The sequence below is a fragment of the Oryctolagus cuniculus genome, chromosome 12 (genome assembly GCF_964237555.1).
Source record: "Oryctolagus cuniculus chromosome 12, mOryCun1.1, whole genome shotgun sequence".
In the NCBI taxonomy this organism is placed as follows: Eukaryota; Metazoa; Chordata; class Mammalia; order Lagomorpha; family Leporidae; genus Oryctolagus; species Oryctolagus cuniculus.
Window position 1 is genome coordinate 77,211,135 of NC_091443.1, and position 22,613 is coordinate 77,233,747.

At 37.8% G+C, this 22,613-nt stretch overlaps 1 protein-coding gene across 1 annotated transcript in view; it reads left to right on the forward strand.

Annotated features, from left to right (window-relative positions):
- The window catches only part of UNC13C (unc-13 homolog C), a 656,715-nt gene that overhangs the window by 512,103 nt on the left and 121,999 nt on the right, over nt 1-22,613 (forward strand). Inside the window, exons 23-25 of the mRNA XM_017348010.3 lie at nt 3,420-3,497; nt 15,503-15,591; nt 18,351-18,500. Coding sequence (XP_017203499.2) covers nt 3,420-3,497; nt 15,503-15,591; nt 18,351-18,500 — 317 coding nt within the window. The remainder of the gene's footprint in view (nt 1-3,419; nt 3,498-15,502; nt 15,592-18,350; nt 18,501-22,613) is intronic.

Sequence of the window (22,613 nt, forward strand, 5' to 3'; positions counted from 1 at the left end):
TGTTTTTCTTTCCTAATTATTGATAGCTACACTCTTGCTTAAATATCTTTTAGCTTTTACAGTAGCTAGTATCAGTTAGTTACTTAGTTCTTACTTTCAGTGAAGACAAATTGAAGAAGTGCTTAAGTACATTTATGGGAGTGCACAAAACTATATTTATAGGTGTATTTTAATATCAAAGCCACCGAAACTCACTCTAAATTTCTCAGTGCATGTATGCTTATGTATATATATATATATATATATATGTATATATATATTTCATCTGAGATTGAACTAGAAAATTTAAAGACAGATATCACTGAAGGTAAGACCAAAACATTTGATTTCTCAGAGGTCAGAATTTTACACCACGGTTAAGCAGTCCATGTCAGAATAACTTATCTCCTGTGACAGTTTAAATTGCAAGGGGGTCAAAATATCTTTTCCATTGTATTTCGTACTCTAAAATATAGCAAAGCATCATTATCAAAGTCATAATTACATTATTTTGAATTTTTAATTTTTTTTAACTCAGAGACATTTCAGCAATGTAGAAATGACTCTAGTCTACATATATCACACCTCCAGTTCCTAATTGCTTCAGACTGAGGTCAAGTGAAATGTATTATGTTGTTTTTAGGATAAAAATCAAGATATACAAATAAAAATATATAACTTGACCTCAAACAGGTTGTTTCTTTTTTTTACAATGCTTACATATATTTTAGTGTCATATTGATTAAATTATTTCTCATATGCTCCAAACAGGTTGTTTCATCTGCACTGAGCTCCTGAACTAGGATGATGTTTCTTCTACTGTCTCTATTCTTTCATTTTCTAGGGAGTTCTTTAAAGTAAAAGCAGTTTTATAATTAGATTTAAGGTAGATTTGTATCATCTATTTATCATTACTAATTTGGTAAATTGATTCAGTGAAATTGAACTTTGAACATTTCAAGGTCAGGGAGAGAAGAAAGTCTCAAATATTTATCGTTAGCACTTGCATAGCTTCATCTCTTTTTTTCTCTGTAACCTTTCTTATAGTCAATAGTAATTCATGCAGAGTGAGCCCATGTTCTAGCTTTATTTTTTTTTACATTTATTTACTTATTTGAAAGGCAGAGTTATAGGGAGGGGAGGGGAAGAAAGAGAGAGATCTTCCACTCACTGACTCACTCTCCAAATGGTTGCAACAGCCAGGGCTGGGCCAGTCTGAAGCCAGGAGCCAGTAGCTTCTTCTGGGTCTCCCGTGTGGGTGGCAGGGGCCCAAGTACTTGGGCCCTCTCCCACTGCTTTCCCAGGCACATTAACAGAGAGCCAGATTGGAAGTGGAGCAGCCAGCGCCCATATGGGATGCTGTTGTCATAGGCAATGACTCCACCTGCTATGCCACAATATTGGCCACTCATTTTGTTCTTAATAGTTCTTTTTCACTGGAAATGATCAAGAAGGATTGGCAATTGGACTTCATTTACAAAGCTGGTTCTCAAACTGTATGCCAATAAAGATAAGCTTGATGCTAATATCAAACAATGACAGAAGAGTCCACCAAGCTAAGACCATGGGGAGCAAGGCAATGAACCCTTAGCCCATGTATTCTTCCTCCTTATCCTTATGATCTTTGACCTTGGATAACTCCCTGGTAAGACTGCCAAAATCTTCCCTTTTTACAAAGAAAAACAAATCCCAATGTCTCTGTTTCCTAGTGGAAAACTAGTCTGTTGATTTGGTTTGTGGACTTTGGGTCAAGATGTCCAATGACCTGTAAATCCGGCCAGACCCACTATGGAAAGAACCAAGCCTGGATCAAGCTACTCTAGATCAGGCCTGGAAATCAGAATCACTCATAGAACACTATGATTCAGTGGATCAGAATCTCTGGGGGCTAAAGCTCAGCTACCTGTGTGTTTTTTTAAAAGGCATTTAAGTGACTGGTATCAAAGGAACTGAAGTGAAGTGTCAAACTGTTTTCCTAAGTTGAAGTGAGGATGTGGTCACTTTAAGAGTCAAGTGCAAAGTTCTTCAAAGGTCATGGATGTGGTTAAAGCAATAACAAAATCTTCCCACTGATGAGAGCCAGCACCTCGCTGGCCTCCTGCAAGTCCTTTGCATGACATCTGATCCATTACTGGCTCCCTTCCTAGCGACTTGGAAGATACATCCATTTTGTTTTCTTTGCCTCTTGTCTCCCTCTCTGTTCTGCTGGTTCTTTGGCATCAATATGCAGCAAATCCAAATGATCCTTTCACCATTCTGAATCCTACTTTCCAGTTATAAATAATAAGTTCACACATCAAGCCCTCTTGGACCGATGTACATCTTTGTAATTATTACATATCTGCCACTTTAGAAACAAATCAAGAGACTCTTGATGAATGTGAGTGATATGTAAAGCACAGTACTGTCATGAGCAAGAACAAGCAGAAAGAGATACAGCTGCATGCATAGTGTATTCAAGGTTAGCTGGTGAGACAGTGAACATCAACTCAAATATAATGTAACAGAAAACAAATGTCACTCAAGTGATAAAATCATAAAACCTAGGAAAAAGAAACTCTAATCTGAACGATAGATATGACTCAAGTAGGGGGGAAAATTGATAATGGAAACATGGGATTGGAGCAAGATAGCAAAGGCCCTTAAATACCAGCTGAGGACTTTATCTGTCAAGAGAGAATCCATTAAAGGTGTTCTGTTTTTCTTTCTTTCTTGAGATTAAAAAAAAAATCAGAATGCATTTTTGGCTTTAAAACAGTGAAATAGCAGAATTCAATCTGCTTTTCTCAAAATAAATCTTTAAAAACAGAATGTGGCTAGCTTCAAAGTATGAAATACCACAATGTTAAGGATACAAAACACCCAGTAGCGTGTCTCCAGTGGCTCACTGTTAGTGTGCTATTAAATTTCTCTCCCCCTTGAGGCAAGAGTTTGGCATAGTGGAAAAGATGCTACGTGGTGCCCCTGTGTCCAATTTCAGAGTGACTTGGTTTAGTCTTCAGATTCCAGCTTTCTGCTGGTGTACACTTGGGAGGCAGCAGTGATGGCTTGGAGTTGGATTCCTGCCCCCATGCAAGAGACCCAGATTGAATTCCAGGCTCCTGACTTCAGGTTGGCCTAGCCTAGGCCATTGCAGGAATTTGACGAGTGGAAGATGGAAGATCTCTCCTCTCCTTTACTCTCCTCTTTCTCTCTCTCTCTCTCTTTCAAATAAAATGCAAATAAATGAATAATTTTTAAAAAATGTTATTTCCTTCAAATGATCATTATATCTTTTTATTTTTTATTCTAAGCTGCTAAAAAACAGAATTTGAATAGCAGAATTATGATATTTGCCAAATATAATGCACACCACTGATAGCTGTTTACTACCATTTTTAAATAGAAATTATTAAATATGTAAGCAATACTCACTGTACTCATATTTTCTTGCTTTAAAGCCCTGTATCTTGATGAACAATATTCAACAATTACGAGTGCAGCTAGAAAAAATGTTTGAATCTATGGGAGGGAAAGAGGTGAGTATCTTTTTACTCCTACATTTTCCAAATACCTACTTAGAGATCATTAGCAACGTATATCTTTGCTATGGAAAGTATCTTATTTAACTTTTTATGTAGTTTATCAGTGAACAGAAAATGCACAATAATCTAAAATCCCATTAAAAATTAAGGCAATTACTATCTACAAAATACTGTTTTGGTAAATATTCATGTATTAGAAATACAAATGGGAGAAGGGAAATCACTTTTATGATATGTATAGATAATCGTATAAACACTATTAAATATACGTATATATGCTAATGATCTGTAAAATTCCCCAAATTGTAGTTTTTTCAGTTGTGTTGTACAACTGCAGTTTACTGTTGATGTTTGTTCTGAAATATGCTTTGTGGCAGTAATGGTTTTGATGTGAGAGTGGCGTCTTTTTCACATCAGGAAAGTTCTGTCAAAATGTGTCATGTGCTATATCTGTAACGTGTCGTGTCTTTATCCAACATCTTTGACTTGCCATTCCATGAACAGAAGAAGGAAGGAGAAAGATTCTTTTATGAGGTTTGTGATAGTAAGCACCCTCCCCTTTACCTGGCTGTTGTTCCCTCCCTACACCTAGAGGTCATTGCATTTCCTCCTTCCTGTCATCTGCTTGTGTGGAACAGATGGGCAGCGAGATACTAGCTGTGCATCTGCCTGTTCCTGCCTGCCACGTCTGTTCTATCTCAAATCAGTGTGGGCATCTGGGGACTGAGAACTGGAGAAGGTGCCCAGATGAAAAGTCATAAACCAGGGGTTTGCCTACCCTTCTCCCAGTAAAACAATCTCAAAGGCAGCTCTGACAAGAGTGTGTGGCTATTTCTCTCTAAGACTATCTGATGCTTGTCTCTATGTGGTAAGGTGTATGAGGTCTGTATAATACTAAGCAGAATTTCAAAGCAAGTGTTCCTTTTGTTTCTAAATTTATTAAGTTGCAAATGCTTTTGAGTCTTTTCATGTGAGATGTTATTTTTAACCCCAAGGAGACTCTTAAAACCACTCACCTCAACACATGCCTGTTTCAGTTTGTCCTTTGAATAATGGGCTTGCTGTTGAGCACCCTACAAATGAGAAACTCTAGAATACATGTGTGATGATGCACAAGTTAAAAAATGAACCTTTATGAGCTGTGCTTCCCTTACTGTCTCAGTTTAATTTGTGTAAAATAAGGCTTCACTCCCTAAAGAGTTTGAAGCCTTTTTGCAAGGTTCGAGGGCATCAGTCTCATTTTAAAATTCTGCTGAATTAGCACAGGCAATTGGAGAATGATAACCTGAGATATCCTTTTTTAATTTTAGTGATGTTTGATATCCAGACTTTAAGTCTACTTGCTGTTTTGAAAGTAGGAAATTACTTGATTCCTCATGGGGAAGTACCGTCTCCTTTCAGTGAATTTTAAAGACCATAAATCATTTAAGTATGAAATTATACTTAAAAATTCATATTTCCAGAAATTTCTCCTCATGCTACTACTATTTCTTTACTATTTTGCATTTGAACTCTAATGTGAGAACTATATTGCTAAGCTGAATGTTTACCAGATAAACCCAAAAAGACCACACAGATAAATCAAATCCTATACTTGCAGAAGCCCAAATGGGCCACACACCTGCTAATTGAAAAGTGCTGCAGGGTGGCTAGTTCACCAACCAGAAACATACACTCCTTCTTTCAGATAAAATTCCCAGTTTGAAATGTGGGAGTTTCATTTCATAAGCTTAGTTTAAAAATATCTAAAATATACTTTCATTTTGACTAAATCAGAGAATGTTTCTTTACACTGTAGAAAATAATGAAGACAGAAATAGTGAGCTTGGTGCCTCTTCCCTTTATAACTCATGCAATGTCTGTTTGCTAAATTCCTCATTCATAATCTAAAGGGAAAATTCAATTAAATAAGTGAAATTATAGGAATGTCTAGCTTCTGACAGCACAATGCATTTTTGGATGCCATTGAGCCTATTACCTTTACCTTCCTGCTTTTAAATGCCTTCCATCCCCTCCCTCCCACTCTCTCACGTTTCTCTTCTGTGCATAGTCTCTTTTCTTATTCTCTGCCTTTTTCATCTCCTTTTCTCAGTTGCTAAGGAAAAGCTTTAATCAGCCCTGGACAACACTGGCATGGGGACTGATGAAATCTCATGAGACAGCAGCACCTGAACCCAAGTCTAACTGTAACATGCAGCCTCCCAGACAAGAATAAGACTTAGTGATACAGAATGATGTCAGGATTCCAGGGACCGGAATCTCAAATTACTAGGCACATCTTTCCAGTACAGTTATCTATATATGGCAGAGTCTAAATGGATTTAGTAACTTGAGGCTTTTAGAAAGATTAAAAGGAATCTTATTGTGTATGACAGGGTTCACCATAGGATATGAGAAATATTTCTAGCACTTGACATAAACATGTTCATTGACCTTTAAAGGTTATACATGTGACCTGATATGCTAATTCCCAGTTTCTTCCTCACAGTGCAAATGGATTTGCTTATAAACTCTTGAGTGGTATTGTTAAGGGAAACTTTGCAGCCTGGATATTCTTCTTAGAAAAGTTTGTTATTTTGTCCCCCACCTTCCGTCCTGGGATGTAGCACTTCCTGCTACAAAAATCTAATGAGCAAATGATTGCTTGTGCATTTGCTCAAAATAGTTTTTAATGCCATACAGCTATTATTTGGCTTCCAACAACAGCATTGCTTGCCTCTAATAAGATCTGCAAAGTGCTGGCCGCTCGCGGGCATGGCTGCATGGTGCTGCAGCTCTCTGCTGTGTTAACCTCCTCTCTGTCTTCAGGAAGATGCTCTTTCTTTACAGGATCACCTTCTTTTCCCTCTGGAATCCAAAGTATTACAAACCTTTTCGAATGGGAAAATTCACTCGGTGTATGGAGTCCAGGATGGAAATGTTGCGGTTGCTGTGACAATCTAGGGTTTTACTGTTAAGAAAGGCTCCCAAAGCAGTCACCGGAGCAGTTTCCATTAATGGTGTGCACAGTATCCTGTGGGCTGCATCAGCACGGCTTTTTTCCAATCCCCTATTTAACCAAATAAATCAAAAGAGCAAATTAGCAAATTTGTCCTCCTATTAAGTGACTTTCCAGTACTCTTCCTTGCATACTAATGAAGAACACGTTTTGGAATTGCAACTAGGCAATTTTTATGTGAAAGGAATTTTAGTAATCACTGTACTAAAACAGATAAAATAATCCATGTCATGGACTGACATAGCCTAAAAGTTAATTCTGACTCTACTACCCTCATAATGTACTACTTGCTCCTGGGTAACACAATAATAGAACAATGCTTATCAATGTCACGTGGTCATTTTCATTCATTGGTTAATGATTGTTTTATTATCCTGTGGCTCAAAAGTAAAGCTTAGATATTTTAGTTTATAATACTTCAGTAGCATATTTCCTAAATATAACTGAGCATATATCAAATGCAAATATATATTTAATCTATATTCATTTTGTAGCAAAAACATTGCCCTGGCCATGAGAAGGACTTATTAGTATTTTCTGGATCTGTAATACAATATATTCAAGTATGTGGAAACAAAATTAAATATTCCAAAATTTGATTTATCTTTCAGAAAGTCATAGATATTGGTTATAAAACTCTACAGAACCTGTAGTCTTTGGTTCAGGATAATTATGACTGTTCTGTGTAGGCAGAAGATGTCTTGCTTCTTCACAATATTAGACTGATGCAGTCATCTAAAATGGTGGATTCTAAAGTTATCCACAGGGCTCTTTTTTCAAATCCTAGATGCTAGTTATTATGAAGAAAGGGGGAAGAGGAAATGTGTTCCGATTTTTTTTTCATTCTGTTGACCACAAAACAGCCCAATTGGTACAATGATAATATTATTTTTGTTGATATATCTCTGAAACGGATCGAATTTTATAATTCATTTCAAGGTGGTAAACTTTTCTGTGAAAGTAACTTCTACATATATTCAGGCTGCTTAGGGCCAAGGAATCTGAAACAACCCCATGTCCTAGAATTGCATATAGTTTAATGTAGGATTTAATTATTCTTTTGTTTCAGGGATACACATATATTTCTTTCAGTTTTAAAATTGTTTCCTAAATAAATTTTCTAAGTTCTTTCAATTTAGTATAAGTAGTCATCATTGCCTACTAATATTTATTGTATCTGTAGGGAGGCTGAGATTAGGGTAGGAAATAGAATTTCTTTTTAAAATGCTTGGGCTTCAAAAAGTTTATATATATATGTGTGTGTGTGTGATATAAATATATTTATGTATGATATATTTTCAAATAATTTGATGATAAATTAAATATGTCAGAAATTGCAAAGGGTTGCCTAAAAGCGTGGACATGTAATTCATTGAAATTCGCTTAAAAACCAATTAGCCACATAGACTTGGTCATCAGTTAAGCAACCCTAGACCAGAAAGAAAAGAAATTAGTTTCTATTGTTTTTTGCTTCATACTACCCTCTCAAATTTTTATGTGCTAAGATTCAGATTACTGTTTTTTTTTTTAAGTTTTTTTTTTTATTTATTTGACAGGCAGAGTTAAGAGATACAGAGAGAGAGAGAGAAAGAGAGAGGGAGAGATAAAGAGATTTTCCATCTGCTGGTTCATTCCCCAAATGGCCACAAAGGCCAGGTCTGGGCAGGCTGAAGCCAGGAGCCAGGAGCTTCTTCTGGGTCTCCCACATGGTGACAGGGGCCCAAGGACTTGACATCTCCCATTGATTTCCAGGAGCAATAGCAGGGAGCTGGATGGGAAGTGAAGCAGTTGTAACTCAAACTGGCACCCATATGGGATGGCAGCCCCAACAGATCACTGCTTTACAGGAAATAATACACTATGCCAATAGTTCTTGAACTTCAATATGCAGCAGACTACCTGGTGAGTTTAGGAAACACATTTAAGTATTTGATTCAGTAGGTCTTGGCCTGAATCCAGTAATTTACATTCCAACAAATTCTCAGCAGATGCTAATTCTACTGGGTAGAGGACCATATTCTGAGAATTACTGCTTTATATTTTTAGAACAAGAACCAAGTAATTAGAAAATGGCTCAAAATATCCCCTTGAATTGTCTGTGCACCATTCTTAACTGACCTGCTTTCTGTGTTCTGCATCTTGAGAAGACATGAGATTCAATATGCTCGATACTGAGACAGTATGCAATACGAGTGAGGGTAATGTTTGTATTAAAGAATATAATAATCTCAAAATACAGGGAGCCAGTTTGCAGTCATGTACAAAAGTCCAGCATCTTTTTAACATTCTGGACTTTATGCTTGCATTTTATATATAATCTTATAAAAGAGGTATTGTAGTTGTAAAGAGGAGAAGCCTCATGTTCAGAGGCTGGTTTTATGTTTTGTTCTATCTTAGTTTTTATCCTTAATCTAAATAAAGATGTAATGTACTAGTTAATAAATTAATGGGAATCAGCCTGCTGTTTTTATATTTTCTAGTAATTATAAAACAATTTATAGAAAAAGGTAAATTATAGATTATGTTAGACATCATTACATAATAAAATATGCTATTTCACCCAGTCATATTATATCTTCCTTTTAAGTTCAAATATTGTTTTCTAAAGCAATTTGCAAAGTTCTTCCTATTACATTTAGGTATTCATTGTTGCCTTCTTATATTTCCTATATCTGCAGGGAGGCTGGGGTTAGGGTGGGAAATTTAAAAAATATTAAATGCCTTTCACTTCAAGGAGCTTATGAGGAGTACAATCTTGTAAAACAACGATTAGAACAGGAATGCATTTTCACACCTAGACAAAGAGCTATTCAGAAGTCAGGTGTTTCTTGTTTCCCTGGCTACTCTAAGTAACTCTTCCCTACAGAGCTGACTGCTCTATGGAAAGTAGGGATGAGCATACATAGAACTTGAAGACAATTTACTCCTCCATTAGTTTAATCAGCAAAGATTTATTTGCTAAGAACCTATGTAGCTCTAGATTTTACTAGGTGTGGGAGATACAGTAAATACTGAGGCAAACCCTACCTTCAAAGACTTCAGAATATATTAGGGGATTCTGATCGATTAAAAACATAGGTTTGTGAGAAAAAAACTAACCATTTCTTCACTGGAAAATATTCTTCAAAAGACCATTCTAATTGTTAGATTATATGCAACACAAACTCATAGAATAAACCCAACCTCCAGCTTTTCATTGTGGAAGTATAGCTCAAAGGTATGATGTCATTTGGCTGAATTCCGTCTTAAAACAAAACAAAATGTTGTTTATAAAAGGTTTTATCGCACCAGATAGCAGGAGAATTGCATGTTTGGAGTGGCAGCCTTTCATTGTGGCAGTGTGCAAATATTGCCGGATTTCTTTCTCCTTCTAATCCTCACTGCCAATTAGAGTTAACAGATTGGACTTAATAGAAAATTAGGAGAATAATGAAGGCCAGAGGGCAAATTGTATTGAGTTGATTTAATAAACATGATTAAGAATTCAGTGCATAAGGTTCAGCTACCTGATAAGTTCATAAAATTAAGGAAGGGTGTTGCTGAAAAGGTTGAGAGGTTTTGAGCTGGCAACCCAGGTCCAGATGAAGCAGAGACCCAGGCAGGCCAGCTTGTTAACCTCATTCCCCAGAGCACTGGGGGACAGCACATCAGATCACTCACTACCACGGCGTCCCCTTTTTAAACCAACCTCTGTTTGAACCTTAAGAAAACTTAAGAAGAGAGGGTATACGCCACAGTCAGGAAGGAGGGAAATAGCATCTCACTTTAACTGCTTCCTTCTATAATAAATCCATTTCTCTATTGTGTTGTGATTCCCCTTTGATTGCTTATGCCTGCCCTAGCAAGCCATACATCAATGCAGTCACTAGCACAACCTAACAGTTTAACACAGCCAACCCTCCTTTTCTCCTGCTTAGCAGAGTAAACCCCAGGCACCTCCTTCAAAAGGCTCTGAATTCAGGGTATCCTGTCTCTATCCCTCAAAGTTCAGCAGGTGCTGAATTGAGTAGAAAAACAGACCATATTCACACTGCTGTACTGGGGTTCAATGTGGATGCAGTACTCTGTACAGACAAATGGGAAAGACAGCTTAGGGAAGGACAAAAAGGCAGTATTTGCAGAGTAAAATTGTGAAATACAGGGCCTCACCTTCTATTCCTGGCTTCTCTCTGCTCTGTCCTGTTTCAAAGTTAGTTGTCCAATGTGCTCTGTGCTCTTTCCAGTGAGGTCATCTTATCTGGGATGTTTGCTTTATTAATGAACATGTTCAGAATAGATTCTCTACAGAGAAAACAGTGTCTTCAGCCCTCTTGTGACTCCAGGAGCATGACACCTTGTCTGGGCCTTCATTTCCCCTACCTGTGGATAAGAGGAACAGTGTGGTTTCTGGTTTTCTAACATTCTGTGGTCTGAAGGGCAAGAACCTGATTAGCATTCCAAAAAAACACAATGGAGAGAAAATGTATTGCAGGTAAGGAAGGGGAAACAGGGACCAGCATTGTGGCACAGTTGGTTAGGCTGCTGCCTGGAACACTGGCATCCCCTATGGGTGCAGGTTTGAGTTCCAGCTGTTCCACTTCCAATCCAGCTCCCTGCTAATGGCCTGAGAAAACAGAGGAAGATGATCCAAGTGCTTGAGACTCTGCACCAATGTGGCAGACCTGGAAGAAGCTCCTGGCTCCTGGTTTCAGCCTGGCCTAACCCTGGCCATTTGGGTAGTGAACCCATGGGTGAAAGATAGCTCATGTTTCTTGTTCTCTCTCTCTCTCTCTCTCTCTCTCTCTCTCTCTCTGTAACTCAGCCTTTCAAGTAAATGAATCTTTAAAAAATAGAAAGAGAAAACAAATTTTAACTGAGCAAAATGTTACGTATTTATAAGAGGCTTGAAAGTATAATTTAACAAAAAATGGTCCAAACAGGAACAGAAACATCTAAAAGTTATTGTACATTAATTATTTGGAAACTACTTTGAGAAAATGATAAAAGATAAGGCAATCTTCCTTTCTTTCCTACTCAGTGTGTAGGCTGAAAAACCTAATCTAACGTATCTCAAAAGCATTTAGTTGATATGAGGCACCGTGACAGCTGGATTTACAACAGTCTCACCTTAATTATAATGGGAGACAGTACTGATGTTCAAGTTTTTGAAACCATGAATTGGAAACATGAATTCATATAACTGGTATTTCTGGCTTAATGTTTGCACTAATCTGGATGAGATAAGAAAAATGCCATAGTTTATCTCTAAATGGTCATTAAGTTCTTGGAGAAAGTCTCTCCTAAGATGGATTTTTTAAAAAACAGATAGGAAGATAGCATTGTTAGAGCACAATTTATTTGTGATAACGAGGACCCCATAGTCTTTATTGATAACATTTCACAGGATGCATGCTGCTGCTAGGGCCCACGGAGTGATTTGGTGCATTTCAGGAAGAGTACCCTACTCTGAATTCACGTGGGAATTTTGGCTGATTTCTCAATTATGTATTTTAAATTGAACTAGTTCTTACATATGAGACATAGATTCCACTTAAGTGAAAGGGCTGGAGAGAAATGATCTTTTCAAAATAAAAGAAATAGCAAGATCCCAGATAAGACTGTGAGAAATTGCTTGAAGTACTTCCCTGGTTGAAAGCCAGCTTGAGGGGTCAGAAAGTGCAATGATCAGTTTGGGGCTTTGTTACAACTCTGAACAGTGAGAAATATAGAAGGGGAAAAATGAGAAACAAGAACACAATTTGGAGATGACTGTTATAGCCTAATTAAGACAATGACTGAGTCGGGTAATGGAAAGGAAAGGACTGATGGAGAAAATTCTTCATAAATATTGTTAATCATATTTGGTATCTAATTGATACAGTATGGAAGGAAGAAAAAGAGAAGCCAGAGACAATGTTCACATTTCAGTCTTAAACAATTGAATGCTATTATCCAAATCAAAAAGAAGTTAAAGAATGGGCAAGTAGCAGGTTCCATTTGATTGAGGTATGTGTGGGCCATCCACATGTGAAAGTCTTACAGGCACTTTGGAATACAGAAGGATTCTCAGGCATGCTTTAAGGCTGTAGATAATAGATGTATGGGTCTTTACCATATAGGCCATAGTTAAAACCACAGGCATGAATGCAGTTTCTCAGGAAGCAATTATGGAGAGAAACAAAAAAGGAATGCCAAAATTGTATAACACTCATATTTAAGGAGCATACAGAGGAAGTGAAGTCAAGAAAAGACATAGAGAAACAAGGAAGTAAGAGTTAAAGAATAAACAGCAATGTGACTGAAGGCTGAGTAAGATATATAAAGTCATTGGATTCAACAATCAAGATTAGAGATGGGTGTTTGGCCTAGCTGTTGCCCACCATTGGAATGGTGTAGCCCTTATTAGAGAGCCTGGTTCAAGTTCCAGTTCTATTCCCAATTCTAGTTTCCTGCTAATGGGCACCCTGGGAGGCAGCAGTGATGGCTCAAGTAGGTTCATCCTGCTGCCTGCAGGGGGAGCCATTTCCTTGGAGGCAGCAGACCTGTGGAGAGGGAACTGCTGCCCATATCTGCAAGAAGTAGGGAGCCTGAGAAAACCACATGGGAGGTCTCCTCTCAGTCCCTCTTCCCCAATATTTTGATAGATGTGAAAACAAGTTATAACTGGTATTAGTAACAAGAAAAAATAAAAATGTCCACTTACATGGTCCCCAGGACTGGAATGGGAAGTCCATGCATTTTCTTATCTAAGGGGGAGGGAGTTAAGATTTCTTGGATTTGTTGGGCTATTGTGTTGAAATGCATGTCTAAGTTCTTCTTAAGATAAACACCATCTAATTTTCTTTTGGAATCGCTGCCCTAGACTGCTTGTAGATGAAAACTCTTAGCCTGAAACTCGAAGTATTTTAACGTTTCCCCTGCTGCAGAAATCTATTATGATGGCCTGTGTGTATGTAGACAAGAGCTATGAGTCTATCTGATTAGCTCCAATAGAGGAGCTGAAACTAATCTGTCCTGAACATTACTTGGATTTGAGTTAAAACTAACATCAAGACCTGTTGATATAATTCGTAAAATCTCAGATGCCAAATGCAATTTTATATTTCTATTCCAATGTTTTCATTCTTGCCAGTACAACCTAGAGCTACTCACCTACTGAGGTATGGAGATAATACTTCTTCCTAATAATTTCTTATCTTGGATGATACTAAGATTTATTTCTAATGTACACCCATAGTGAATTTTATTGATTGAACACTGGTTTCTCGGAACTTAAACTGATACTCTTCTTAGATTCTCTTGTTTATTGTAAGTCATGCTTTAATTTGTTAAACTTCCAAGAGTTAGCTTTATCCCATCCTCTTCTCAATGGTAGATTATTCTGTGGAAGAATTACAAATACTAATGGTAGGAAATGAAATTTATGAAGACTCAAAGGAAGGAACATTGAATTAAATTCCAATTTCAGAGAATATTCTAGATTACCCTTTACATGAATTTCTCTTTACTTGATATAATACATGTATTATAAGGTATTTAAAAATAATCAACTTGTAAAAATACAATTAACAAACAGAATAAAATGTAATAAAATTCCTGATAAAGGCTGTGTTGACCATTTTAATTGCAAAAATAAATTTTGCTATATTAGTAAATTGACATTTAGCCTTATTTATTTGTATTTATAAGTAATTTCATAATATTGACTAAGATTATTTTAAGAATAAATCAGGGCCGGTGCCGCAGCTCACTAGACTAATCCTCTGCCTTGCGGCGCCGGCACACCGGGTTCTAGTCCCGGTCGGGGCGCCAGATTCTGTCCCGGTTGCCCCTCTTCCAGGCCAGCTCTCTGCTGTGGCCAGGGAGTGCAGTGGAGGATGGCCCAAGTGCTTGGGCCCTGCACCCCATGGGAGACCAGGAGAAGCACCTGGCTCCTGCCATTGGATCAGCGCGGTGCGCCGGCTGCGGCACACTGGCCGCGGCGGCCATTGGAGGGTGAACCAATGGCAAAAGGAAGACCTTTCTCTCTGTCTCTCTCACTGTCCACTCTGCCTGTCAAAAAGAAAAAAAAAAAAAAAAAAAAAAAAAAAAAAAAAAAAACCAGCAACAACAAGTGAATCTTTAAAAAAAAAAGAATAAATCAGATAGAAAAGCTGGATTTTATAGTTTGCATTGTAAGAACAAATATCAAAAATAAATGAACTTGGTCAAAATATTTTTCTTTTCTCCTAAAATTTGTTTATAAGATTAGCCCCAAACAGATAATGGAGTGTTTAAAGAAAAATATAATAAATTAACATGTGAAACTTGGAATCCTGAACTCTGAGTTGCAAACTGACATCCAGGAAGAAATGTTGGTCCTATCTTCTCCAGAGAAACATGGAAGTGTTTGGATAATTTATTTTTCCTGTTACTTTTCATTCAAAAATTGAAAACGTAAATAAATACCTTCATAAGGCCCAACACAATACTCAAACCTTAATGTTTAACTGAGTTTTTATTTTTAATACATACATGTATATACAGGGATACTAAGTATTCAAATATATTTTGAAGCAGCACATATTCAGCTACTGTATAACATGTTAGGTTTTCTAAATTTTGAAATTATCATGTTTGGAGGACACTGTTGTCATGCCTTGCATCCCATTGCTGTACCCAAAGGCTTTGCTCTCTAACTGTTATTTGTGTGCATGCCATGGACTTCAGACAATTTTTGATATAAAAAGGTGCTTCAGAATGTTCATGGGAAATAGAATTTAAAAGATAAGTTAATTTTGATGTAAAAATTTTGAAATTCATGCGCACACAATTTTTTCATTAGAAACATTTCTCATGAACTTGTTGAAGACCTTCCTGGTTTCTTATTTGACTTCAAAGACAGAAGAGGAGAGAAAAAAAAGCATAAACTCATTTTGGTTGTCACTTGAAGTTATGATACAACAAGCAAAATGCTTGTGAGAGAAACGGAGGCATGCTTCCTCAGGACTCCACAGTGATGTTATTTATGGTCTCTCTGCAGCTAGATCCCGAAGCTAGTACTATTCTCAAGGAACTTCAAGTTAAACTCAATGGGGTTCTGGATGAACTCAGTGTCGCTTATGGGGAAAGGTAAGTGGCCTGTGTAGTTGCTAAAATGTAGCTTACAGTAATCATGACTTCCGTGCTGTTTCTCTCCTCCTGGTGGCTGAATCCTTTAGATGTTGAGATCTGCATCATCTCCTCTGAACGGTCTTTCATGACCCTCCCATCTAATGGTGTTGTCCCCTAAGATCCCAGCCCACCCCAGCCAGAGCCCTGGGAGTCCTTCAGTTGGTAGCGCTTAACAACACTCAGCTCTCGGCTTTGTTTTACTTGTCTGTTTCCCTCACTTTTATGTATGCTCATATCTCACATCAAATAATGATTCCACTAGTTCAAGTGTAGAAATTGGCCGTTGAACAGTAGAGAGTGGGAAGGAGGAAGGGAGGGAAGAAAACTGTATTTACATACATAATAATAGTTAATTTTGTTCCTGCCATGCAGAGCAGTGTGGCAGCACTTCAGAATCACTAAACACAAGATTCTTGGTTTTATGGTTTAGGAATCCGACGCAACCATGTCATGAGCAGGAATTTAGAAAATACTGATAGATCTATGTTTTTTTTTCTGGTTTTTTTTTTTTTTTTTTTTTTTAGCAACTTTGTATGTCTATGGTGTGGTTCTAAATAAAGAGAAGTTTTACTCTGCATAAACCTCACATTGATCCTGAAGGAAAAAGTCATCATCTCATCATGAAATATTAAAATAGATAGGAAAGCAAATATACCTTTGAAGAATTGCATTTACTTAATGTAGAATTTGCTTTAAATGCTAGTGCAATAAATGTTGACTAATTGTTGTAACTCAGTTTCACATGACACTTAAAAAACTGCTGTTACAGCGGAAACTAAGTCTTAAAAAAAAAAAAAGACACTGCAAACATTGTAGTTTTTCCCCCGACATCTAGGTGTGGTGCAGAGTAAGGAGAGAAGCCATACCCAGCCTGGTGTCATTATCAGGGGTGTGCTATGTCTAGCTCCTTTAGCAGAGCGCCCTAGCAGCACGCTGTGGAAGCTCAGGGCAGGTGCTCTGCGGCTGCTCTGTGTTGTTAGCTGACCTGCTGATCCATGAAGAGAGGCAAACTTGCAACAGCTGGGCAAATGGCCCATCACCCAGGCTCATTCAAGCCAGAGGCAGGGAGCCTCCACATGCCTGGGGTGACTTCTGCCTCTGTGACTCAAGGTGAGGGGAACCTTAAAACGGCTGCTTAGATCCAAGGAATATAGCTGTTTCAGGTTTGCCTCTGTTGATCACGATTGTGTATTACTGTGAGGTTAGCAGAAAGACTGTTGCCTTCAGCTCCCAAGGAAACATTACAGATTATTTAGCAAAGTTAGTGGGAGAACGAAATGGTCAAGAATAGAGGTGTTCGGAACTTTTTAAAAAATGAGATGACCAAACAAAATAAGAACTAAAATATAAGTGGAAAAATAATATTTAAATTACTATCTATAAAATATCCATATCATCGAGATGAATAAGTGTGTTTTGATATGTTGGAGTGGGGAGGAGATTCATGTTACAAAAGCTAACATATGAATTCCAATTTGGGGAAATATGAACAGAACTTAATTATGTAACAAGGAATGGCGCCTTTAGGAGGCACTTGAAGGGCATTATTTGTACAAAGCCAGTTAGTTGGGTCCGGCGCTGTGGCTCACTTGCTTAATCTTCCACCTGCGGCACCGGCATCCCATATGGGCGCCTGGTTCTAGTCCCAGTTGCTCCTCTTCCAGTCCAGCTCTCTGCTGTGGCCCAGGAGGGCAGTGGAAGATGGCTCAAGTGCTTGGGCCCCTGCACCTGCATGGGAGACTAGGAGGAGGCACCTGGCTCCTGGCTTTGGATTGGCACAGCGCCGACCTTAGCAGCCATTTGGGGAGTGAACCAATGGAAGGAAGACCTTTCTGTCTCTCTCTCTCACTGTCTATAGCTCTACCTGTCAAGTAAAAAAAAAAAAAAAAAAAAAAAAAAAAAAAAAAAAAAAGCCAGTTAGTTCAGTCTAGATATTGAAACTCATGGCTATCCAGGACCCATTACGTTTTAAATATAGGAAAGCATTTATTCAATTAGGGTAATTAGGATTTTTTTTTTAACAAATGGGCAGCATGTCATACTTTCCTTATAGAAAGAACAATTATCCTTGTTGCGTTGGCTTCATTTTCCATATTGCATTCATTTTATCTGCTTTACTTTTAAGAGTTCCCAGTAAGCTTTCATTGTATCAAAAAGATTGCAGGGGTTGGTGCTGTGGCATAGCCAGTTAAACCACTGCCTGTGACACCAGTATCTCAGTGGGGCTGCTTGGTGTCCTGGTTGCCCCACTTTCTATCCAGCTCCCAACTAATGTGCCTGGGAAAGCCACAGAGGATGACCCAAGTCCTTAAGTCCCTGCACTCACATGGGAGACCTCCAGGAAGATCCTGGCTCCTGGCTCAGGCCTGGCCCTGCCCAGTTCATTGTAGCCACTGGGGAGTGAATCAGTGGATAGAAGATTTCTCTCTCTCTCTCTCTCTCTCTGTGTGTATATATATATAATATTATATATTTATTATATATATTTTATATATTATATTATTATAATAATAAATTATATTATTATATATTATATATTATATAATATATATATATTAACTCTAGCTTTTAAAAGAAATGTTTGCAGTAGAACAAGTTTGAAAACAAATATGCAAAGGAATTCAAACGATTTGAAACATCAAACTCCTCAGGGTAGCATTAAAACAAACTGGCAAAATGTTTACTTTTGTCCTAGAATTTATAGACTTTATTTTCAGTTTTCAGCTTATAATTGAAGAGTGTATAAAACAGATGAGTGTTGAACTAAACCAAATGAGAGCAAATGGAAACACCAGCTCTAATAAGAATAGTGCAGCAATGGATGCTGAGACTGTGCTAAGATCTCTCATGGACTTCTTAGACAAAACGTAAGTTTTCTACCCAATTTTCTCTTATTGCCCTAAATATAATTGATAATGCTTTAAGAAAGAAATTGTTTTTCACTTTATAAAACAGCTTTAAAAGGATTTCGATAGAAATAAATGAGCTCATTAAAAAGCAACACACTTTTAATTAATTATCAAATAAAAAATTAAAATGACTTTCATGGAAGGAGAAATGCAAGAAAATAAATATTGTTAACCTTAGGTTGCTATTCTGAGGCAAACAGAGATTTAAGATTGCACGCTTTCCAGATAATGTATTGTTTTGCAGTTTTCTGGACAATGAGAAAGGTTGAATTGAGCCCTGAATATCTGATTTCATGTGAAACCTGCTGAAAAAGAGAATAACAGAAATGTGGCTAGAATTAACTCAGCTCAGAAGCAAACAGATAGGTGTCTGTCAACATTTACTAATTGTTTATGGAGTGACCGTCTATACCAAACCTACTCTAGGCCATAGACCGTAATGACAAAGAAAGGTGGAGTTCCTGACACCATGAGAAAACTACAACAGGAATGCATGAGAGAGTGTAGGCCTTTGTAATCCACTACAATGCTGCTCTCAACCACAAAGCTTGCTGGTTGGCTGGCTGTTTGTTTTTAAATGATTCTGCTCTGTCCCTGTTCTTAGGGACAAATACAGTGCACCTGTATTTGAAAATGTGCCCATAATTATAAACCACTGATGTATAGCAACCAGAAGTATAGGATTGCTTTCTTAAGCACTGAAACTGAAAACCAGAACCAAAGGTGCAAAGGTTAATAGCATTTAGCATTTGTAAAATAGGTTCAAAGGTACAAAGGTTAATAATGATTTGGAATGCCTACCAAGGGGCCAGTGTCATATGCAGTACATATGCATAGCATTTTTTATTGTGTTACAAGCTAACACCAAAGGGACCATGATGAAAAAGCAACATAGGGGACAATGCCCTTCTTTTAAAACAAGAACAACAAACAAAAAAATTAGTAAGGAAAATCGCTTCTGTATATTTATGACCTCCATTTTAATGGAATTTCCCTGTGGTTATATTATACTATTGCTACATGAATAGACTAATGCTCTTAGCATTTGAATTCCAGTATATGGTAGAAGAATAAGGTCTTATTTTCTGTTCTCTTCACGTACAAATATCTTGAAGATAGGTAATTAGGTAGGTAGACACAGGAGATAGATAAACAAGCAGGTAAATGAAAAATGAAATAAGAGAGAGAAGAAAAAAGAGAGAAAGAAATATGAAGACTTTTGTTCATGCCCTTTGTTTCTTAATATAAACTTCAACTCCCACTGCATTATTTCCTATATGTTCCCAGGAAATTTTTACCTGGGATATGACTCTTTTCATTGGACAATACAAAACTGAATAACAATCACCAGTATTTGGTTGTGCATATGAACCAAGCAGTCCCTATTCCCTAGAGCTCCCACTGAGATACCTTCTGCTTTCAGAACTGTAACCAGCAGTTTGGAGACATATCATTTATCACTAGCAAAACTATTTGTTTTGCATATTCTATAATGAAAGGCTGTGAAACATTTAGAAAATTGTAAGTACTCCTGCTACAGGCAACTATGGGATGAGTGACTTTGAATCCACGTCCCTATCTATAAAATGGAGAATAGGTTGACCTTTATTTTTAATCCATGTGGATACTCTACTCCTCCTCAGTTTTTATTCTTCTCATTATGATTTATTATATCATCATAAATGCCATTTCTTATATTTCCTAGAAAAATAATTAATAAGAGAAGAACTACGATCTTCAAAAATCCATGAATGGTTTAGAATTTTTTGAAGGGGATATTATGTTAGACATGAAAGTTGCAGAATTTTTTCCGGTCTAATTCATAATGTATAACTTTAAGACTGCTGGTTTGGGGAAATATTTAAAAGTCAGATATTGGGTTAACACTGGGGCACAGCAGGTTAAAGCCACAGTCTTTAGTGCCGGCATCCCATATGGGTGCCAGTTCAAGTCGCAGCTGCTCCACTCCTGATCCAGCTCCCTGTTAATGTACATGGAAAAATAGAAGAAGATGGCCTAAGTACTTGGACCCCTGCACCTGTGTGGAAGGCCTGGAAGAAGCTCCTGGTTCCTGGCTTTGGCCTGGCCCAGTTGTGGTCTTTGCAGCCATTTGGGGAGTCAACTATTGGATGGAAGACTTCTCTTTGTCTCTACCACTCTCCATAACTCTGTCTTTCAAGTAAATAAAATAAATCTTAAAAAAAAGTCAGATATTGATTCTGTTTTCAAGGAGCCAATGCTTTAAGAGGAGAAATAAGAAAGTACATAAATAAACATAATAAGCTATGAAGTGTTAATCTCCTCTCCAGAGAATGAGTGGAAATTTCATTAGTGCTGTGGATTTAACGATGAGTTTGGTTTGGATGTATAGGAATGAGGGACAGGCATTCATGGGAAGGGAAAACAGCTAGGTAAGATTTCATGAAAATATTTTATATATACATATATATGCACATATAAACAGGAAATCTCTATTGCCAGCTAGTACACATAGCACTTGGAAAGTTGGGTTCACTCGTTTGTGTTCCATCAGTCTAGATAACTCAGCTTTCCAAATATTTGCTTCTCAGCATACATTATCCAGTTAGTTACCTCTGACTACATTAAGGAGGCAGGTGCTGGATTTTGCTTGATTTTCTGTTAGAAACAATGGAGAGAGGAACGGCTTCTAGGTGATTTTCAGAAAAGTCCTTTAGAGAACCTGCCGTGTGACAAATGTATAGATTGTCTTTGTGCAGCCATATAAATACAATATCTCATTTCTCCATGTTTCACTCTCTCCACAAAGAACTAACTACTTCATAAATTGAGCTGTAAACTCAGTCACCAAGGAGCAGAAACCCCATAAATAGCTGTAAATATGTCAGTGGTTTTATTGCTCTTCTTTCAGCTGCAGTCTAATCACAGTTAGCATGCCGAGTGTGCAAGCCGACCACAAAACCAACATCTAATCTTAACCTCAGACCTTCTGAATAGAAATTGCACATCTTCTGCAGAACTGGCAGATTTGCTGTATCTCAGATGATCATAGGAATTTCTCTGAGGGTGATTTTTGTCGTTCTGTTGTGATGCTTATGCTTGTTTTTACCCTCGTCCATACTACAAGCATTTGCCAGTAAACTGACAAGTTACCCTTGAACAACTATCTCTGAATAAGGGGAGCTGAAGTTCCACGCTATGCCAGGGAATTCACCCAGAAAAGGTGGTTTTGCGTATTTTTATACAATAGATTTCTTTTTTTAAAGATTTGTTTATTTATTTGAAATTCAGATTTACACAGAGAGAGAAAGAGAGGCAGAGAGAGGTCTTCCATCCGCTGGTTCACTCCCCAGTTGGCCACAACAGCCGGAGCTGCACCAATCCGAAGCCAAGAGCCAGGAGCTTCCTCTGGGTTTCTCACATGGGTGCAGGGGCCCAAGGACTTGGGCCATCTTCTACTGCTTTCCCAGGCCACAGCAGAGAGCTGGATCAGAAGTGGAGCAGCCAGGACTCCAACCAGCACCCATATGGGATGCCGGCACTGCAAGAGGCAGCTTTACCTGCTATGCCATAGAGCTGGCCCCTAATATTAACTATGGATATCATTTGTATATGTATTTAATTATTGAAAACAAGCAATTCTGTCTATCAGAACCGTCACCCGGGTCTAACTTCTGAGTCCAAAAGCATACAGAGTATTTAGAAGAGCTGGGTAGAGTTGATGAGACTGCCCTGAAAAACAGGGCTCAGGTTACCCATGAACCATGCTTAATGCACTCTTAGGAAAGGAGTCTTAACGATTCGGGAGTCTTATTATGATCTCCTTAGTGGATGTGGGCAGCCCTGGGCCTCCGTACTTGCTGGGCCCTCATACACAAGCACGTTCATCATGGGCAGTGAGATAACATTGGAAGACATGCAGGATTTGAAGAAAAGGGCCCAATTTTGGATCTTGTTTACTTGCTTCCCTTCCTTGGGCAAGTACCCTAAAACTTCTGGACCAACTTTCTATTTCTAAAATAGTTATAGTGATATGTGAGAACTACTCATACATGCAGAAGAGGTTTCTAAAGAAGTTTTATAAACTCTTAT